Source organism: Perca flavescens, chromosome 13 (assembly GCF_004354835.1).
Source record: "Perca flavescens isolate YP-PL-M2 chromosome 13, PFLA_1.0, whole genome shotgun sequence".
NCBI lineage: Eukaryota > Metazoa > Chordata > Actinopteri > Perciformes > Percidae > Perca > Perca flavescens.
Window position 1 is genome coordinate 5,446,849 of NC_041343.1, and position 19,535 is coordinate 5,466,383.

The following is a 19,535-nucleotide window of genomic DNA, read 5'->3' on the forward strand; positions in this document are numbered from 1 at the left end:
TCAGAATTAAAGTCAGAATTCTGAGTTTAAAGTCAGAATTCTGAGATTAAAGTCAGAATTAAAGTCAGAATTTTGTTTAGCCTAGATGTATTAATTATTAAAGAAGATATTGGTCCAATCCACTTTGTAATCAGGAAAAGCAGGGCTAGGGTGACAAGAGAGCTAGTTTTCATGTTGGTTGTTGCCTGGAAGCATTCATAGATTTTTTTGGCTGTACTGTACCTATAGTACCTACATTTACATTTCGTTAAACCAAAATATAACTTAAAAGGAATAACATCTGTTCAACTCCTCAAAAACTGGATTTTTTCTAAACTCAAGTGACCACTGTGTTTGAATGCAAATTTGAAAAGTCAGATTCTTGGATGACGTCAAACACTGGAAGTTTATGCAGACGTGTGCTTTCTGAGCTGCTGACTAATCCTTAAAATGTTTGTTTTCACACTGAGGCACACCCAGTGACCCTGTCAGAAAGATGCATGCTTTGGCTCTGTGAAGCCTACAGTGGAATTACAGTGGCTTCAGTAGGTGTGGCGCCGTTCACAGTTGCTCCTTTGTCTTATTTCCCACACAGGATTGAGTAAGGACACCCCTCCACCTGAGCCTGACCTGCCTGAAGTGCCAACTCGTGGTCCTCCACGCTTTCAACCTGAGGGTGAGCGACAGGGGTGATCAGCATTAGAGGCTGCACAATATATCCATTTGTTATCGTCATCGCGATACCAAATGGCGCAATAAGCACATTGCGAAAGACACTCGGATGTAACTGTCATTCTTTTTTAAGTGGTGCCATTTTTATATTCAATCCAATGTTTAATTTATTCAATAAAAGAATGTTGGAAATTATTTCCTTTCATTCATTTGTTGTATTTTAGCAGAATGCTGAAAGCAGCATAAAAATGCAGAACTGAGCATAATGTTTTGATGTATTCAGTTATGCGTTTGACTCGTCTAATAACCTTTTACTACGATTTAGTCTGTCTATAATCACTTTCATTAGACACCCGTCCTATCTCCAGGACCTTTTATTATTATTGATAAGCAGTGGCGGTTCAGTAATATTAAGCCTCGACCCCCCTCTGGCCTCCCTAACTGTTGCAAATATTTTCATACATTTTGAACCTCATCTTTATCCCCCAAATAGAGGACATTATTCATGTGCAATGATAAATAGAATGTAGGTTAACACTGAATGAGTATTCTTGTGTTTATTGTTATGTGTGTTTTGTTAGTCTTTTGTAAAACCAAACCAATGGAGGGTTGGTGGTATGCAACACTTGTGCTTAATCTATTTGGTAAACCCTAAAATTGCATGTGGCCCCTACGGAAGAGGATTAGGGCCACTGGTGAAAAATGTATTTGAGTTCTGACTTAATTAAAGTCAGAATTCTGAGATTAAAGTCAGAATTAAAGTCAGAATTAGAGATTAAAGTCAGAATTCTGAGAATAAAGTCAGAATTCTGAACCCAAAATAATTTTTTCACCAGTGGCCCTAATCCTCTTCCGTAGGGCCCCAGCCTGGCCCCTCCATTTGAAATGATCTAAAACCACCACTGTTGATAAGTTACATTGCCATGTTACATTACACTATTCAGGTAGGCTACTGTGACTTTAAGACGCCGGGGAGCAGGGAGCAGCGTGCGTTGCGTTGCTTCCATTTCAACACTGGGGTGTGGCGGAGAGATAAATAATACAGGTCCTCGTGGACTTCCTGGATGTATCTGACTATTCCACAGAATTCGGCCCCGCCATGTCTGCCGCCGAATGGAAGAAGAGATGTGAGGCTGAGTGGGGCCTGGAGGGCGCACCGATGCCCGACAGCGTGGACTGGAAGTCCGTGTGTGACGCCAAGCCGTTCGGGAGGAACTTGCTGAGGAACCCTTCGCCTCACGGTACCACAACACAAACACGACTCACGTGCTGTTCTCCCGTTCACTACTGAGCCACGGAGTTAGTTAGTTAGTGTTCACAGTGCCGATCCACGGGAGGGATCGGAGTTGTCACACGGATGTTGGAGTTGTCACAAGGATGTTTGTGTAGCCTATGTTGTACATGGTATTACAGTAACTTGAATATGCATGTATTGTAAAGTCATTTCAAAAAGCTTCAAAGTTCCGTCATAACTCCTATAAGCTCATCCTGAATTGGTTTCAGTGTTTTGTACCAAGACTTTAATATGTATAACTTATGATTAGTGCTGTTCATAGCCAGTTCATTTTCAGAAACAATTGAGCCAATATAGGGCGCAGACTTCCTTATGTCATTTTTTTCTACATCTTTATCATTCTGACTAATGGATGAGTTGGTTTGGTTGTGATTTTCAGTATTTTCTTCTGTGGGGTCTAAACAGTGGTGTGACTCATTGTAGACTCAATGATTTCCTTAATGCCTTATATCTGCTTAAATAAACCATAGTGCTCACTGCTTAGATACCTGTACTAAAGGGGAACATCAGCCAACTGTCTCTATTACCAATAGAAGTAGCCTACAATATATCCACAGTGGCAACCATAGAACACAAATTGTGTCATAAAATTACAGGAAAACATGAATTAACTCTTATGTATACAATGAAGTTGCATACTGTTGCCATCAAATTTGGTTATCTCTATTCCTCAATTTAAAAGGTGAGTTAATTCAGTTTAGAGGACCAATTCATCCAAATCACAAGACATAGTTCATTTTGGTTTTGAGATCTCCACTGAGACCCAGTACACTGGAGGCAAATGGAAGAAGTGTGTGTGTGTTGTCCGAAGCATCTAAAAAGGTGCGATGCTTTTTAGGATCCGTGGAAGATATTTCAGGGATATATGAAGGTCTACCTGAGAAGTGAAATAGGAAGAAAGTGACTCAGGATGTGATGATATACGGCTTTAAGAGGCATATGCACCAATTATAAGAACACCAAGGGATTGGTAAAGCTTTATTTTGTTTAGCCTAGATGTATTAATTATTAAAGAAGATATTGGTCCAATCCACTTTGTAATCAGGAAAAGCAGGGCTAGGGTGACAAGAGAGCTAGTTTTCATGTTGGTTGTTGCCTGGAAGCATTCATAGATTTGTTTGGCTGTACTGTACCTATAGTACCTACATTTACATTTCGTTAAACCAAAATATAACTTAAAAGGAATAACATCTGTTCAACTCCTCAAAAACTGGATTTTTTCTAAACCCAAGTGACCACTGTGTTTGAATGCAAATTTGAAAAGTCAGATTCTTGGATGACGTCAAACACTGGAAGTTTATGCAGACGTGTGCTTTCTGAGCTTCTGACTAATCCTTAAAATGTTTGATTTTACACTGAGGCACACCCAGTGACCCTGTCAGAAAGATGCATGCTTTGGCTCTGTGAAGCCTACAGTGGAATTACAGTGGCTTCAGTAGGTGTGGCGCCGTTCACAGTTGCTCCTTTGTCTTATTTCCCACACAGGATTGAGTAAGGACACCCCTCCACCTGAGCCTGACCTGCCTGAAGTGCCAACTCGTGGTCCTCCACGCTTTCAACCTGAGGGTGAGCGACAGGGGTGATCAGCATTAGAGGCTGCACAATATATCCATTTCTTATCGTCATCGCGATACCAAATGGCGCAATAAGCACATTGCGAAAGACACTCGGATGTAACTGTCATTCTTTTTTAAGTGGTGCCATTTTTATATTCAATCCAATGTTTAATTTATTCAATAAAAGAATGTTGGAAATTATTTCCTTTCATTCATTTGTTGTATTTTAGCAGAATGCTAAAAGCAGCAGAAATGCAGAACTGAGCACACTTATAATATCTGTTTATTTACTAGTACTATCGTTATCACCATATTCAACAACGTTATCGCATTGTGCACATTTTCCTTATATCGCGCAGCCCTAATCAGCATGTTTGGCTGCAAATGACAACAAAAGGAAATGAATGAAGTTTTGGATCAGGTAAACTTTTTTTAAATTTCTTTGATTCCTAGGCGACTTCAGTGGCTGGACCACGAGCACAGAAATCCTCCCCTATGATAGCAGTGGCATCCCAGCAGGGGCTGTGATCTGTGCACTGCCTCAATACAGGTGTGTTTACCATGCAGCTGGATATTAGCGAGCATATGCTTCACCTACAGTTAGGCCTGTAACAATTACTACATCATTTTTTTTTACATAATCGCCGTTACTTTGTTTAACCACAATTAATTGCTAACATTAGTCCTAAGGTGTCTAACTGTTAATGGTAATTGTCAATTTAATGTTCATTTAAGCAAAGAATACAATGTTTTATGCTCACGAAGAGGCGTGGTTTACTTCATAGGCTGTGTACTTGTGTTATTACATAATCTGGGTCACATCACATGACCGTGATATATAACCAAAAGATGTTTCCTGCGATTCATTCAGCACTTTATTTGTTTGAAAAAATAATACATAAATAAATAATTTTAAATTTGACTGAAGGACATATTTGTATTGTTAATTGTAATTATTTCTGAGACAATTAATCTTACAGTAACGTTTGGAATTGTTACAGCTCTACATACAATAGATAAACTGGCCCATATGAGGCTATATAAAAAAAAAACACTGTGTATCCCAAATAATGAGCGGATGTGGTGAATGTGACTGGTGTGTGCTCTCTGGTCCTCAGCTGGTTCTCCATGGAGCAGGTTGTGGACCTGAAGGCAGAGGGACTGTGGGAGGAGCTGCTGGATGATTTTCAGCCTGAAATAGTCATCCAAGACTGGTGAGGTTAATGAGCACCCCCACCCGCCTACCTCACCCATGTGTGATTACATATCACTGTGTGGTCTTATCAGCTTGGTTGGTACACATGGAGATGACACTGTGAACAATACATGTTTCACAGTCTGTCAATTATTCATATAGCCCAGTGTTATAAATCACAACTTTGCCTCAGGGGGCTTTAAAATCTCTACAGCATACCACACCCTCTGTCCTTTTCGACGAAAAAACGCCCATAAAGAAACTTTTTAACTAATTAGTCTATATCCACGACGTTCCACTTCTGGGATTGCTCCGGTGCCGCTGGAAATTCCACCGGATGTTCCTCTTTTCAGCCGGATGTCCGTCACCTTCGGCTTTCTTTGTGTTGTCGTTCTAACCTCCGGTGGATTTGTGAGGACTATGGTTAACTGCTCCTCAGATCTCTGCAGGGTAAATCCAGACAGCTAGCTAGACTATCTGTCCAATCTGAGTTTTCTGTTGCACGACTAAAACTACTTTTGAATGTACACATGTTCCACCAAAACAAGTTCCTTCCCGAGGCTATTTTGCAGAGGCACCGTTGCTCCGTCTGAAGCTTAGCGCCGCCCATGACGATTGTGATTGGTTTAAAGAAATGCCAATAAACCGGAGCACGTTTTTCTCCCATCCCAGAATGCTGTGTGGATTAGCCAGACCCTCCTCTGCAGCGCTGTGAAGGAAGGTCTGGCAAAGCGGGACTATCGACTAACTAACTAAAATTAGGTCGACCAAAAGAAGAGGGATCCCTCTCTCAGGGCGGACAGACGTGCAACAGATGTTGTGTGTACATAATAGGCCAACATAAAAGAATTACAATATAGACAATCCATTTGAAAATGATACATAGAATGTGAACCTATATGAAAAAGATGGATCCAGGAGGATCCAGGTGTTGCCAAACGGCTTGAGGCGGAGCCACACACCCTCCTCTCCACCATGGAACCTGGAAAGAGGACAGGCTGGAGGCTGGAGGACGGAGAGGCTGTGCGTCTCGACTGTTCATGCATCATTTAGGTTCATCTCGGAAAATGTTTGAATAGTTTGGGCATGGACGGGTGTCTGGCTTTCAGCCTGTGTGTTTGAGAAGATGCATAATATCTTCTCAAACACACAGGCTGAAAGCCAGACAGCCATCCAGAAAAATAGTGTTAGGATTTGGAATTGCTTGTGGAAAATGAACTTGTACAGTACATTAAGATAATTAGTCAAATGCTTATAGGTAATAAATCATTAAAGTATACAATCTAACAGGACTAACAACTTTTGTATCGTTCTTCTGTGGTACAAAGGTTGACTTTTTCATGAATTATTTAAAGAATACATATTCTTATCCATATCCATCCACTGTTTGATAAGGCTTTATTTTACAGGTCCAAATATTACCCCAAAAATGTCATACTAATTTTCTAGGAAATGGCTTTGCTATTTGTTACTGTACTAATTCTAAAGAAAATAGGAATTTCAGCCCAGTAATGATAAGTGAATTACCTTGTTAACCTTGCCTTATTAACTTATTATTGGAAACTTAATTATACATATATGTTAATTTGAATTGTGTGCTTGAATGTACACAAAATCTTACAATTCTGCATGTTCAGCTGACTGCTGTGCTGTAACTAAAATAATCTCTGGAATTAAACAATGTGAAGTGTACCAATTGAACATTACTTCTATTTTCCATCATATAAATACCAAATAATAAAGTTGTTTCCAGAAAACGTCTTGGAAGTTAGTAGGAAAAAAATTGGAAGTTGCAGACCTGTAAAAATAAGTTATTTTACACTTCTTCATTTCTTCTGTTTGGCAGCATTCCAATTCCGAACTGCATTTTGTTATGGTTTCTGGGTTCACCATAACTGTTTGATAATGTGTCATTGTGTCAGGTATGAGGAGAGCCAGCTGCATGATTCCATCTACCAGCTGACTGTGAAGTTACTGGGTGCAGACAAAAGCACAGTGCTCTCAGAGCACACGGTCAGTCCCACCGAGGAGCGCAGTGCCTACTCCCACACCTGGAAGGAGGTGAGTGACTCCGTCCCCTCCATGGATGGATTATATTACCTCAATAAAAAATAGGACTGGACGCGCTCAACTCACATAGATACTTAGAAGGCTGGGTGCACGGTCCTAAAAGTGAATAATCTACTAAGCCAGCACTCCAATTTGATAGTTTTTTGCCACACAATGTACGTTTTCGTCCTCGGCGTGTGCACAGGCAATTATTAAAATTACAAATTATATTAAATCAGTACTGGATCCCAAAATGGCACCTTGTCAGTTGCCTGGCGCATACGCCAAAACAGCTTCCGGGTTTACTTCCCTGATATGTGGCCCGATGAATATGTGCAGTAGTGTTTCTCCCGCTGGCCCCGCCCTCGAGTTCCCGCTCGGCCCATAGGCTTCACATTGTGGTGACGTTTAGGGCTGGGTTTAAAAAATCGATTTTCCAATTTTAAATCGATTTTTTTTTTTTTTTTTTTTTTAGGCTTTTTGCCTTTTTAATTAATAGGAAAGCTGTAGACAGCAATTGGGAGGGAAGGGAGACAACATGCAGCAACGGGCCGCGGGTTGGTATCGAACCCCGGGCCGCTGCGGTAAGGACTGAGCCTTGGTACGTGGGGCGCTCGCTCCACCAGGTGAGGTACTAGAGCGCCCCTTTAAATCGACTTTCATTTGAATGATCCAATATTGATTCCTAGAGTCCAGAATTGATCTCTCTAACATATGGAACTAAAAGCCCTAAGGAATCCTAAACTATGCAATGCTAGCTCGTCGGGAATGGGGTTAAATAACGCTCCAAGGTTAGGCTCCATTTTGGTGAGGGGAAAAACTGGCATGGCCATTTTCAAAGGGGTCCCTCGACCTCTCACCTCAAGATATCTGAATGAAATGTCACTCAAAACTCACTGACTATAGAGTCTGTAGAGCCACACTTTATTGTGTGTTCACAATAAACAGTGATACTTTTAAGAATGCAGCAGGTTAGAGGGAACCTTGTACAATTGCAGAATCTCTTTCATATCCAAGCAAAATTGGTTTTGCAACTGAAATATCCCAAATCGACATTGAATCGGAAATGTAAGCGAATATGGACCTTGTGAATCGGAATGGAATCAATTCGGAAATCAGTGGCGAGACCCAGCCCTAGTGATGTCACACATTTTTAAATCTCTTTTCATCGGCTAGAGGGAAGTTTTTTTACAAATATTAAAAGTCCATGGATTAAAAATCCACAATAAAAAGAGTCATAACTGACCTCGTTTGCAGTTTGAGGTGTCTTGGCAAGGTCTCTTTTACAATGGTGGCCTATGGGGAAAATTTGTTTTGGGCCGCAGGGATTGCCACAGGGCTGGTCTTATACTTCCTTGTCCAGCTGCTCCAATAAATATACAGAGGAGGAGAAGTCAATTTACACAAAATCATCTGAGAAGTGTTTGTTGGTTACTTATTTGTGCTTTAGAACGTAATCACTGCAAAACAATAATAAAATTGGCTTCATTTATCTCTCCCTCCTGCACAATGACACATTCAAGTAGATACAAAACATTAGTTTTGCTGGTGGACAGCTGGACTGGAGTATGTGATGTTGAACACTGATCAGACAACCCTAGCCCAACCCTGGTAGGTGGTGTGAAAGAAGTACTAGACCGATAGTAATCTGCATGTACTGAAGGTTTTCATTGCATGTCTCTCTGCTGGCCTGCAGGTGTCACACGTGTTCTCTGGCTATGGACCTGGGGTGAGATATGTCCACTTCCTGCACCGACTGAAGAACAGTTTCCTGAACGATTTCTTCCCCACGCTGTTCACCGGCAGCTCAGTGATGGTCAGACCAACCAAAACCAGCTCCTAGGCTGAATCCTACTGATACTGCCATGTCACTAACCAGATCAACACATTTACTTTTAGAATAGTTGACATAGGTTTGATTTGAATACAAATAAATAAATAATAATCATCAGTCATTTGATTTTCTTTTTTATGCTGATTGTTGGGGTAGATATTGAGAATGTGTTTTCATTTTACATTTGCTTTTAAGGTCTTATAAAAAATAAAGGGGGGGGAAGGAATTCAGTTTTGTTCTTTAAGAAACACTGTTTTTTGCAATAATAAAACCCAATTTTCTTATTTCACAGTTTATTTTCATACTAGCAGTGAAAACCTGTGTCTTAAAACAATAATCTACATAAAACAGACAAATATGCACCCTTATTTAGAGATTTCTGTATATTTTGTCTAATGTAAATGGTGGGTTCTTGACTGATTTACATGTTACTGTAGGGAATGATCCTGTCCTGAATGACTGAGAAATAGACTACTTATTTAGGTAAAATAATATTATTAGGAGGTAGTTTATTTTTCATTTAGACAATATATAAATAAAATATATAAACGTAGTTGCATTAAATCTGAATATGTACAGAGGAAGGTGAATGGGCCAAATCAAGCAAACAAAAGAAGAAAATAAATAAATAGAAAAACAAAAATATGAGGTAGTTTTAGTGAAAATCCATTTCATAAACAAATCTTATTTGACCGTGAAACTGGGTTAGAATTGTGTAGTCTATGTAAAGTTCTTCCATGTATTATTTCTTTTCTAATATATTCAGAAATATTTTGACATTAAGGTAAAACTCTCGCTCAGTAGGCTACATTATAAAGGGGGCTGGGAGTTGTAACTAATGGCTTTATTAATGCTTGATAAATAAAATAAGCCATTGATAGAACAACTTTTGGGTTTCCACGTTGTGAAAACTCCTTTGGCGGCATTATTTTTTAACATATCAATGGACTACCAACATTCATAACTTGGGGAAACTCCAAATAAAGTAGGCTATGTTCTTAGTAATGGCTTAACATACTCTACAAAGCATTCAAGGATTCAGTATTAACCATTAATAAAGCCATCCCCAGCAAACAGGTAACCTTCAGGGAACGTTTCCTGAACGTTCTCTTAAGGAACGTTAGGAAAACAACCTTTCGGGAACAACGTTCCGCGAACGTTCCCTGATCCGTAAGTTTTCTACCAATAACGAACGTCCCCAGGACGTCAAGAAAACGTTCCTAGATAACGACAAGGGACCTTAAGCTTTGTTTACTGGGATGAGCAGTATAAAGGGCGTCTTATGAGAAAATGGCACACACAAAAAAAGTTGTCTTGTAAAAAAATAAAAGAAATGTAGCCTATACACACTGAACTGAGTTGTAATTAGGGATGCACCGATCCGACTTTTTCAGTCCCGATACCGATACCGATGCCAGGGCTTTGTGTATCTGTCGATACCCGATACCGATCCGATACCGTTGCTGAATTAATAATAAACTGTATACCTTCCACCTTATACCTTCCTTCCACCATATGGAAGAGAGTAAAGGCACCAGACCTTCCTAACTAAGCATTACTTTCCTAACTAAGACAAAATAACATAGATGTAATGTATTGAATTCTTATTTATTTGTTACTTAAAAAAACAACTGTGCATTAAAATAAATTTAAATAAATAATAATGGGCCACCTTTATATAGGTTTATAATGGCTTATTTTACTGTCAGGAGTACATAGAATATCTCAAAAACATGTTTACTAAAAGCTTTTATTACTAAAGGGTTTGGCTCCACGACATTATACAATAACTTTATATGAAGGAGAATCCATGAAACAGTTACAGAAGCTAAACTATTTGTATTGTGCAAACTGGAAAGTAGTAAAATAAACTCAAATCGAATGAATACACATACAATCAACAGCGAGGCCAGACCTCTTAAATCCAGTGTTTTAATCATTGCTCTGAACCCGTCTTTCTCAACGGTCTGTAGCGGGACCGGAGGTGGATTGCGTTCATAATGTTGCTCCGCTGCATGCTTGAAGTGACAGGTCTTAGCACGGCCGAGTAACGTTAGAGCGACGGGCAACAACAGTGGCTAAATTATGTCCGATTTGTTAGAAACAAAAAACTTGGGAACAACAGACGGCTCCTCTCTTGGGCACACGTTGTTCTGGTGTATCTCCGGTCTTTCTTCATCATCTAGCTAACTTTCTTCTCGGTTCTTGAATGTGCAGTAGCGGCCGGAGCCTCTAGCAGCTGTAATGTTACCCAGCATGCCCTTCGGCGGTGTAGCTACATTTGTAAATGTAAAATTATTAGTGTTAGAAACTGTTTGTCTCAAATTGCTATATGCTATGGTGTTTTATCCTTTTAAAGAGAGTTAGTTGTGGGTTATTAATTGTTGTGTTATGAAGTTACTACCGTGAGTGAAAGGGGTACGCAGTTAACATGGGTCCCAGTGCTGTCACGGAGTGAAAATATAAATAAACTGGCTCGGACCGTGGATCTGCTAGTTTTTCCGATTCACCGATCCAGCTGTTTGGTCAATATCGGGGCCGATAACCGATCCGGTGCACCCCTAGTTGTAATAAACCCAGTGGATGAATATGCTACTTATAAATGTCCTTTCCCACATTCAGAAAAAAAGAAAAGAAAAAAACATGTAACAAAAAAGACAATATTGCACATCCAGTTGCTGGTGCAGGACAAAAAGAATGCATGTGAGCATGAGAGCGCTCACTTTGTTTGAGTGCTCTCACTCAGTCGAAATACGGCCCAAAAAAGCAGGTAGGCTATGCGTTGCAAATATGCAGCATTGGCCCAGTAATAAGGGAGAAATAACTGAGCAGCTAAACGCAGATTTGACAGCGACCGGACGAGGCAGCCCACTTACCACAGCAATCTATCAGCTTCGCAGCTGCGCACTTTCCCTTTGCGTGTGCCGCGTTCAAATGCTCTCGAAAACAACTCGGAAGAGAAGAGCATGTCATAAAATACAATTACGCCATTCATGCAGCATCTTTCTGCTGAAACAAAAACTAGCAGTTCCACGCTTAATTTCACTGAATACTCAATGGCCACAGAGTACACATTTCTGTTATAATGTCCGAGCACAAGTACTTAAATCAGCCTCAATAAGTCGCTTTTGCAACTTCACAATGTCCGAACCAGGAACTTCGGAGGAGAGCGTGAACGCAGCATGGTTATCCTCCGCGTGTGCTCGCAGCATCACCACCGTTAGTTAAACGGCAATGTGAGTTAACGGGAAAGTTCAGTCTGTGAGTTGAGCTGTGTGTCGAGACGGGGATAGTTTTACCGGGCGTGTGTTTCCAGACTTTCAGAAGCAATGGCAGCCTTTGGTGGAGCTGTGCCATAAAGCCGAAGGTAAGAGCCGAAGGGAAGGGTAGAGGAACAGGTGCGGGGACACTGCTAAAGGCTACGCCCTCGTGACCCATCTGTAGTTTTGATTGATAATGATTGATTGTTAGTGATATTAAATAGGTACACAACCCCTTTAGCTATATCCTACGAAATACTGACTTAAATGACTAGACTAGAGAAGCGGGTTATTTAAAGTTTTCCCCACAAAGACAGAGTTAAATTTGGCTAGCCCTCTCAAACTCATTAGATAGCTAGTTAGTGTCTCAATAAATCCTTATCGTACATTATTCAGCACAGAAATGCATATTATAAGAGGTAGCTAACTTCTGAGGTCAGTAAAACAAGTGACAAAAATACAAAATAAGAGTGGCAAAGCTAATCTTTAAGAATGAAAATATCAGTGAGAGACTGTCTATCAGAGTAGAAACTAGGGCTGCACATATGAGGAAAATATTTAATTGCGATTATTTTGAGTGATGTCGCGATTGCGATATGATTCACGATATTGGAGGGAATGATCGTTTTAAAAAAAAATCATTATTCTAATTTTCATTGAAATAATTAACATTAAAAGAAATTAAAATGATTATAGTGTGATTTTTGCAAGGATCTGTACCAAACAGAGATTTTTTCTTTAGTCTGTAGGATAGGATTTGTCGGCCAGGACATCTCTGTAGCGCCACAATACTTAATTCACAATGGTTTGACACATATTTTGCCATTAACAAATATTGCACCCCCCTGCGATTTGGATATTGCACTAGTCCATATTGCGATTTCGATACAATTGCGATTAATTGTGCAGCCCTAGTAGAAACCATTTTTTGTTATTGCTGGGGACCAGTTAAACCATAATCACTAGTAGGAATCTACATTAGAAATACAAAAAAAAGTACAGCTAGTAAATTTTTAACTAACCTTTTTTAAAATTATTATTAACGGTTTTTCCAATATACTTAACTTGTCAAATTGATTCAAATTGTCAAAAATGTTGGCACAAGAAACAACTGGATTCCCAAACAAAGGAAGAAATGTACGGGACATTAGTGCAATAATACAAAACCATAATGTACCTCCACAACTGTAAAATGAGTATCACCACTGTAGGCTGTATTGGTTAATGGTTATAAATATCGACATGTAATGAAACTTTTTGTTGAGGAAATAACACCAACTTACCGAAAAACGCCCTGCTTGCTCGTTTTTGTTTAACAGCAGCATTTTTTGCCAGTTTCTTCTGGTTGAAGAAATCCATTTAATAAATTAAAAATTTTAATTTAAAATTTTTTTAAATTTTCAAAAATGTTTGATTCGGAAAGATCACTTTGCTTTCTCCCTGACATTTTCTGATGAGGGCTGAACTTCCGAGCCGACATTATATATTTATATTTATATTTATAAAAGCATCATTCATTTAGCAGATTGTCTGCCACATACACTGTCCCACTCGGCCATCTCTTGTGTCCACGAGTGCTGGCTGCCCACAGGCTTGTTGAGAGTTGCTGATGTGTGAGACAGCAGGCGTTGACTGCAGCTCCACCCCCCAGTTTCAATCCATTATATTTGATTACCCAGATGATATCGCTTATATCACTTTTCAGATAAGCATCCGAAAAGGCTCTTTTTTCGATTTTGCATTCTCTTTTACTCATACATGCCTTTTGTGGCTGCTCTCTGGAAACGTTATACTTAATATTCATATATGCAGTGTTTACGAATGGATAACAATAAACGAACTTTGGGTTATTTCAGCACCACACAACAGGTTATCAACACTTACATTTCAGATAATTCATTAGGGATGTAACGATACACTCAACTCACGATACAATTCCCAATTTATAGTTCACGATACGATTTTCTCAACAGAATGAGCTGCAGACAAATGACCGAAAATGATTCCTTCATTTCTATAAACTGTGCAAAACAACAGATGTGTCCTCAAAAACGAACATGAAATAAACAAATGAATAATTAGATTATTAAAACAAATCCCACATCAAAATAACGAAATAAATAGAAACAAATCTCTTTAAATAAATAAACTAAGAAGACGTAGTGACGTCTGAAGTCAAACAAGTGAAATCAAACGTACAGCATGTTTACGCCCCAGGCTGTTTAAAAATTGCGTCGCCATTCAGTTTTCATCTCAACCGGTTGTAATCTTTACACATTTCTGTCGATTTGTAACCGATTCACGATGCATCTTTCCATCCCTATAATTCAACATAATTAATGGCAAAAGCAATAGACTGTGATATTACAGCAAATTTAAAGATTACTTTTTGGGGCTTTTCTGCCTTTATTTTGATAGGACAGCTAGGTGAGAAAGAGGGGGAAGACATGCAGGAAAATGTCACAGGTCAGATTTGATCCCTGGACCTTTGCGTCAAGGTATAAACCTCTCAGTATATGTGCGCCTGCTCTACCCACTGAGCCAACCTGGCCACATAATTGCAGGAAATCTTTGTTATATTAATACAAAACTTATTTTGTTGGCTATGAGTAGATTTACACATAGAGCTGAAATTATTAGTGGACTGATTGAATAATCAGCAACTATTTCTTTTATAATTTATTTGTGTTCACTTTTTAAGCAAAAAAGCCAAACATTTCTGTTACCAGCTTCATGAATGTGAGTATTTTCTCTTTTCTCCTTTGCTTCTCTCTTTGTTCTTAAATCATTGTGAATTTGATGCCTTTAGATGTTAGACTGTGGACGTTGTTGTAAATGTGTCCTTAGGAATTTTTTCACAACTCTTTCACATTTTATAGACAGAACGATTAAATCAAGAAAATAATCTGCAGATTTATCCATAATAAAACAATCGTTAGTTGCAGGCAGCCTCGTTTAAAAGATGTCTGTCAGTATGCAGTTTAATGTCTTAGGACTTTCTTGTCTTTCGTGAAATCTGGAAGACAATATGTGTTGGGGTTTAGACTCTCAATACAAACAGCTCACTGACACTTATCTCCCGTATGTGACGGCTCAAGTAAACCAATGCTGCGGCATTGTATACAGGAAAAGATACAGGACGTGTGCCCATCGCAGGTGCCACAGGACAAAGGGCTATACAACACCTCACATCTCCTCTACGATCAATCAGTCAAACTGTATATTTGACTTTTTGTCCACTTGAATTTGGGAAGTGAAAACCTGCGGCTGGGTCTCTTTGACCCTGAGTGAATTAGATTACTATACCTCATTTAGTTATTGAAGCAATGATACTATAATGGTTACAGCGGTGTACATGCTGTAATGGATAGTATTTACCAGCCTCTGTGAGTGTGTGTGTGTGTGTGTGTGAGCGAGTGGGAGAGGAGAGGAGAGTTAGTGAGTGCCTGTTGTGGGGTCTGTTTTGTTTTCATTGACTCCTATTGTGTGTTCAGGCCTGCTGGCTGCCTCTGCACATTTTGTTAACATTTTGTTGGTCTAAACTAGATTGTTGCCCTGAATTGAAGCGGCCGTGGTGAGGACTAAAAGGCACCACAAATGGTTTCAAATGGAAAAAAAAAAAAGTTTGTGGTTTATTGACTTTTCCTTGCTTTCATTTTCTGTTGTAATTTAGATTGCTCAACCATGTACATTATAAGCAATATGTTACCTTAGACTGGGTAATAAGTAGAGGTGTTCTCCTTATGAGTTACATCGGGTGGAAAAAAAATTCCATTTCTAAGATTAGTGATTGCTCACGGAGGTCCAGTAGTGATAGTCAAAGTGCAAGCAGCAGTGTTTGTGTAGTCGACACCATCACACAGCCAGCAGTATCCTTTAGCAGGGCTTGACATTAACTTTTTGAGGCACTTGTCCTTCGGACAAGTACATTTACGTTTCACTTGTCCATGCATAAAAGTCACTTGTCCGGCTATTCATCATTTTATAAAAAAAATTGTGTTTTGCTAATGCAGAATTTGAACAAACCGTTGAAAGCATCCAAACTATCAATATTAATACAATTCAGTTGAAACAGTAGAAACAAACGTGTCCCAACAATAGATTTCCCCTTCAACAAGAAAAAAGGATCTCCAGACTCCATAATACAAAGTAATATGTTGTACGCCGGTGTGCAGAAGTTAATATATTGAGATTCTAAGTCAGTATTTTAAAGTTTGTCATTACTTTCAGATTCCTAGTCAATATTCTAAGTTACGTAGTCAATATATTGAGATACTAAGTCGATACTTTGAGATATTGAGTCAATATATTAAGATTGTAAGTCAATATTTTAAATGTTCTTATTGGTTTGAGATTCTTTGTCAATATTCTGAGTTACTAAGTCAATATATTGAGATAGGCCTACTAAGTCAATATTTTGAGTTAAATCAATATATTGAGATACTGAACCAGTATAGTGAGATATTAAGTCAATATTGAGATACTAAGTCAATATTTTGAGATAAATTAATATATTGATATACTAAGCCAATATATTGAGATTCTAAGTCAATATTTGACATTTTCTCATTACTTTGAGATTCTTAGTTTATATTCTGAGATACTAAATCAATATTTTGACCAGAGGTAGTGGTGACTTGAACTTCTACTATATCTAAAATAATTTTGTAGACCTAACAATGGATTTTGCCACTAAATGTTGGTGTTAACTTTTTTTATACAATTTCACAAATTTCTACCCGGCAGAGGCTGATTTACCGAAAGGATCCTTTTAAAAAGGTGTAGCTACTTTACAGTTGATTATTACCTGATATTTAATCTGCATATTTTCTTTTCAAAAAGGAGCAAAAAAACGACATTATAGAATGGCTTGTTTATTGCTAAGGCAAAATTAAATGATTTATTAAAAATGTAACAACAATAACTTATAACAATAACTTATTTCACCAGTAAGTTCCTGTTAAACGACAAAAACAACCACTGGATAGGAAAAGGGTATTTTACAACAACTTTGAAGCAGCACGACGCTGGTGGGGCGAATTTCAAGTGAACGCAACATCTGTGTTTTTCCGACAACAGCAGCGGCACACTGCCATATGTTCCTCTCCAGTGAAATACAGACACACTTTTACACTGTTTAGCTGTCAGCATTTTAACTGTTTACTCCAGCTGCTAGCTAACGATAGGCTAACGTTACTTGCTGTTGAGTGTAGTGTTAACTAGCGTAACATGCGGCGATGTTTAGGTTGCCTCTAACGTCCGTTTTCGGAGCATCCGAGAGAAGCGCAGGCATTTCAGTGGCACCGTGTTGCAATTCGATCCGGTAGATAAAGGTGGTTAAGGCACCGGTGCCGTATTAGCACCGGGTCTCTCCTTTCCTGTCAACGATGTGGCGAGGAGGTAACGTTAAGGCGGAGTTAGCAAGCTAACGTTAGCTAACTAACACCGGCAGGTTCACCGTGCTTTCATGCTGCATCGCTTACAGAGAACGAGCTGAACAGCAGGCTGGGTCTAACGTTAGCGGTCCGCTGACCGGGATTGCGGTGGAAAGAAATTATTGTTTCAAATCGGTAACATAGACGTAATGAGTGGCACATGACGTGAACTAACATGGCATTTGAGTTTGTTTGAGTTTTAACTTGTCCAGTGGGACAAATAAATTTCTCTTCCACTTGCCCTACAAAAAATCCACTTGTCCCGGACAAGCGGACAAGCCTTAATGTCGAGCCCTGCTTTAGCTCCGTGTATTTTGACATTTTGAAACATTAGTACTTTGAAAGTATTTCTCATATCACAGTAAGCACTGGTTGCTGTGTTTGTGCTGAACCGAAAACCGATCCGATCCGTGACTCCAAACCGTGACCCAAACCGTGAGTTTGGTGATTCGTAGCACCCCTACGTCGTTATAGTTCTGGTTATAGTTATTGTTCTTGGCGCGTGGACGGCCCTTTATTGATGTTTCTGACAGTAACCGGAATATTGCCAAACCGGTGACCCTGTCTGGGTCCGTACTGGAGTTAAAAGTGCTGTTCCTTCTAAGGTGACAGGGCTGCCAGTGGCTGGGCAGGGTGTCTCAGGTAATGGAAACCTCCGGAGCTGCTGTCTGCTGGCTGTCAGCTGTTAGTCTACCGAACCCCTTTCTGTCCACCTTACCTCCGGCCCCATGCGGCCTCTCTCTGTCCACCTGCCTCTTCGTTTTACAGTGCGCCCAGCCTGAGGCACATGTGCAGGAGAAATCTCGAGAAAAGGATGTGTAACGTTTATAGCTGAGGCCGAATGACTCTAGGGGGAGAAACGAGAGCTGCAAAGGGCTTAGAGATGCCAAATGGATTATTTATCTCAGAGTCAAAGTGATTAGAGAAGAGTGACGTTAAACTCTCTAACTACCCCCCACCTCCCATATCTCAAGGGGCCTCTTCTGAAATCTCACAGTATGTAATTCCTGCTTAACCTGAAATCACCCTTGGATATACATTAGTAGCATGGTCATATGATATAATATTATGATATAATATTATAAATCAAATAAAACAAATGTATTTGTCACATCATTATTAAAGTGCAATGTGTAGTGAGATGCCACATATTATGCAATATAAATTACCTAAACAATATAATACGTATTTGCATGAAAACAAAAGCTATTAAAAAAGAGAGAAATTTATACACACACACACACACACACTCAGTGGCCATGCTATTAGGTACACCTGTAACATCTACATTCTACCTAAGTAACAAAAATTATAATAGTAGGTTTCAAGGTATAAATAGGAGTTATTCATTGAACTATATGTTGTTCATTGAACTATACTAGGTGTTTAGTCCACCCCATTTACAAACATGAGAGGGGAAGAATATCAGAAACTTATTATAATACAATATAATGTAACAACACCATTGCTACTGCAACTTTGACTTCAGTAACAAACATTATAAGCTTAGTACAATGAAGAACAAACCCGTAATATAGTACATAATAAAAGACCTATAATACATCTTGTGGTCTAGGCCATCATGGCCAAATAATTGAGCAGTTTTATGGCAGTGTCCAAAAATGAGACTGCATGTTAGGGTATGAGCCATTTAGTGGGCTATAAAGTGTGTTTACAAAGACCTATTACAGATCACAACAGTCTGTGATGACTTTCAAACATGTAAATCCCTATCAAAGCCCCAGTGAGTAGAGTAATGGTCTTCAAAAGTTAGAACTAAGAAACTAAATTGAGAGACTTTTTTGGAATGGGATTATTTCGATATCTTTCGATTTTATTTTTTTCAGATTATTTTGTTGTATGTGATCTTCAAACTTTGACAGTGCTAACAGTTATTAGGGGAGTGCTCTTTCATCCACAGAGCATCATTCTGTGTATGTCACAGTCCCATTTTTTCAGTTTTTGACATCACGGGTTGGCCACAGGGCAAGAAGACTAGTTTCCCACAAGATAGATGTCAGATTTCTAAAGTAAAATTCTTTAAGATTATTGTCGTAGACCTTGAAAGTTTCACCATTGGACTGTACATATAGCAGTGGGAGAAATAGGAGTTGAACTGTGGTGACTGAAAGTAGATCACCATACCTGAGGAAGTGAACAGCGTGGCAGCGTGCCCGCCGTCACCGTGCTGTAAACTAAGCCTCGTGCTCAGCCGAGCTTGCACTGCTGCTGTCCAGATTGATGGTAATTTCGACCCATTG

General features: G+C 39.3%; 2 protein-coding genes across 2 annotated transcripts in view; both read left to right on the forward strand.

The window, feature by feature from the left end:
• The first annotated feature begins 1,614 nt into the window (after nt 1-1,614).
• nccrp1 (P1, F-box associated domain containing) lies at nt 1,615-8,863 on the forward strand. The gene is made up of 6 exons (XM_028596355.1): nt 1,615-1,892; nt 3,431-3,511; nt 3,955-4,051; nt 4,620-4,715; nt 6,619-6,757; nt 8,442-8,863. The coding sequence occupies exons 1-6, from the start codon at nt 1,751-1,753 to the stop codon at nt 8,586-8,588; spliced, it is 702 nt and encodes a 233-aa protein (XP_028452156.1). The 5' UTR covers nt 1,615-1,750; the 3' UTR covers nt 8,589-8,863.
• A 2,901-nt stretch (nt 8,864-11,764) lies between these two features.
• Nucleotides 11,765-19,535, forward strand: part of slc8a2a (solute carrier family 8 member 2a) — a 33,410-nt gene continuing 25,639 nt past the window's right edge. The window contains exon 1 of the mRNA XM_028594988.1: nt 11,765-11,946. The gene's annotated coding sequence lies outside the window, so the exon portion shown is untranslated. The remainder of the gene's footprint in view (nt 11,947-19,535) is intronic.

What these genes read in the sequence shown, in the direction of transcription:
- nccrp1 (XM_028596355.1), top strand. Translation starts at nt 1,751, where the DNA reads ATGTCTGCCGCCGAATGGAAGAAGAGATGTGAGGCTGAGTGGGGCCTG. An exon ending in GAGGAACCCTTCGCCTCACG is followed by an intron (nt 1,893 to 3,430) that starts GTACCACAACAC and finishes TTTCCCACACAG; the next exon opens with GATTGAGTAAGGACACCCCT. An exon ending in TCCACGCTTTCAACCTGAGG is followed by an intron (nt 3,512 to 3,954) that starts GTGAGCGACAGG and finishes TTTGATTCCTAG; the next exon opens with GCGACTTCAGTGGCTGGACC.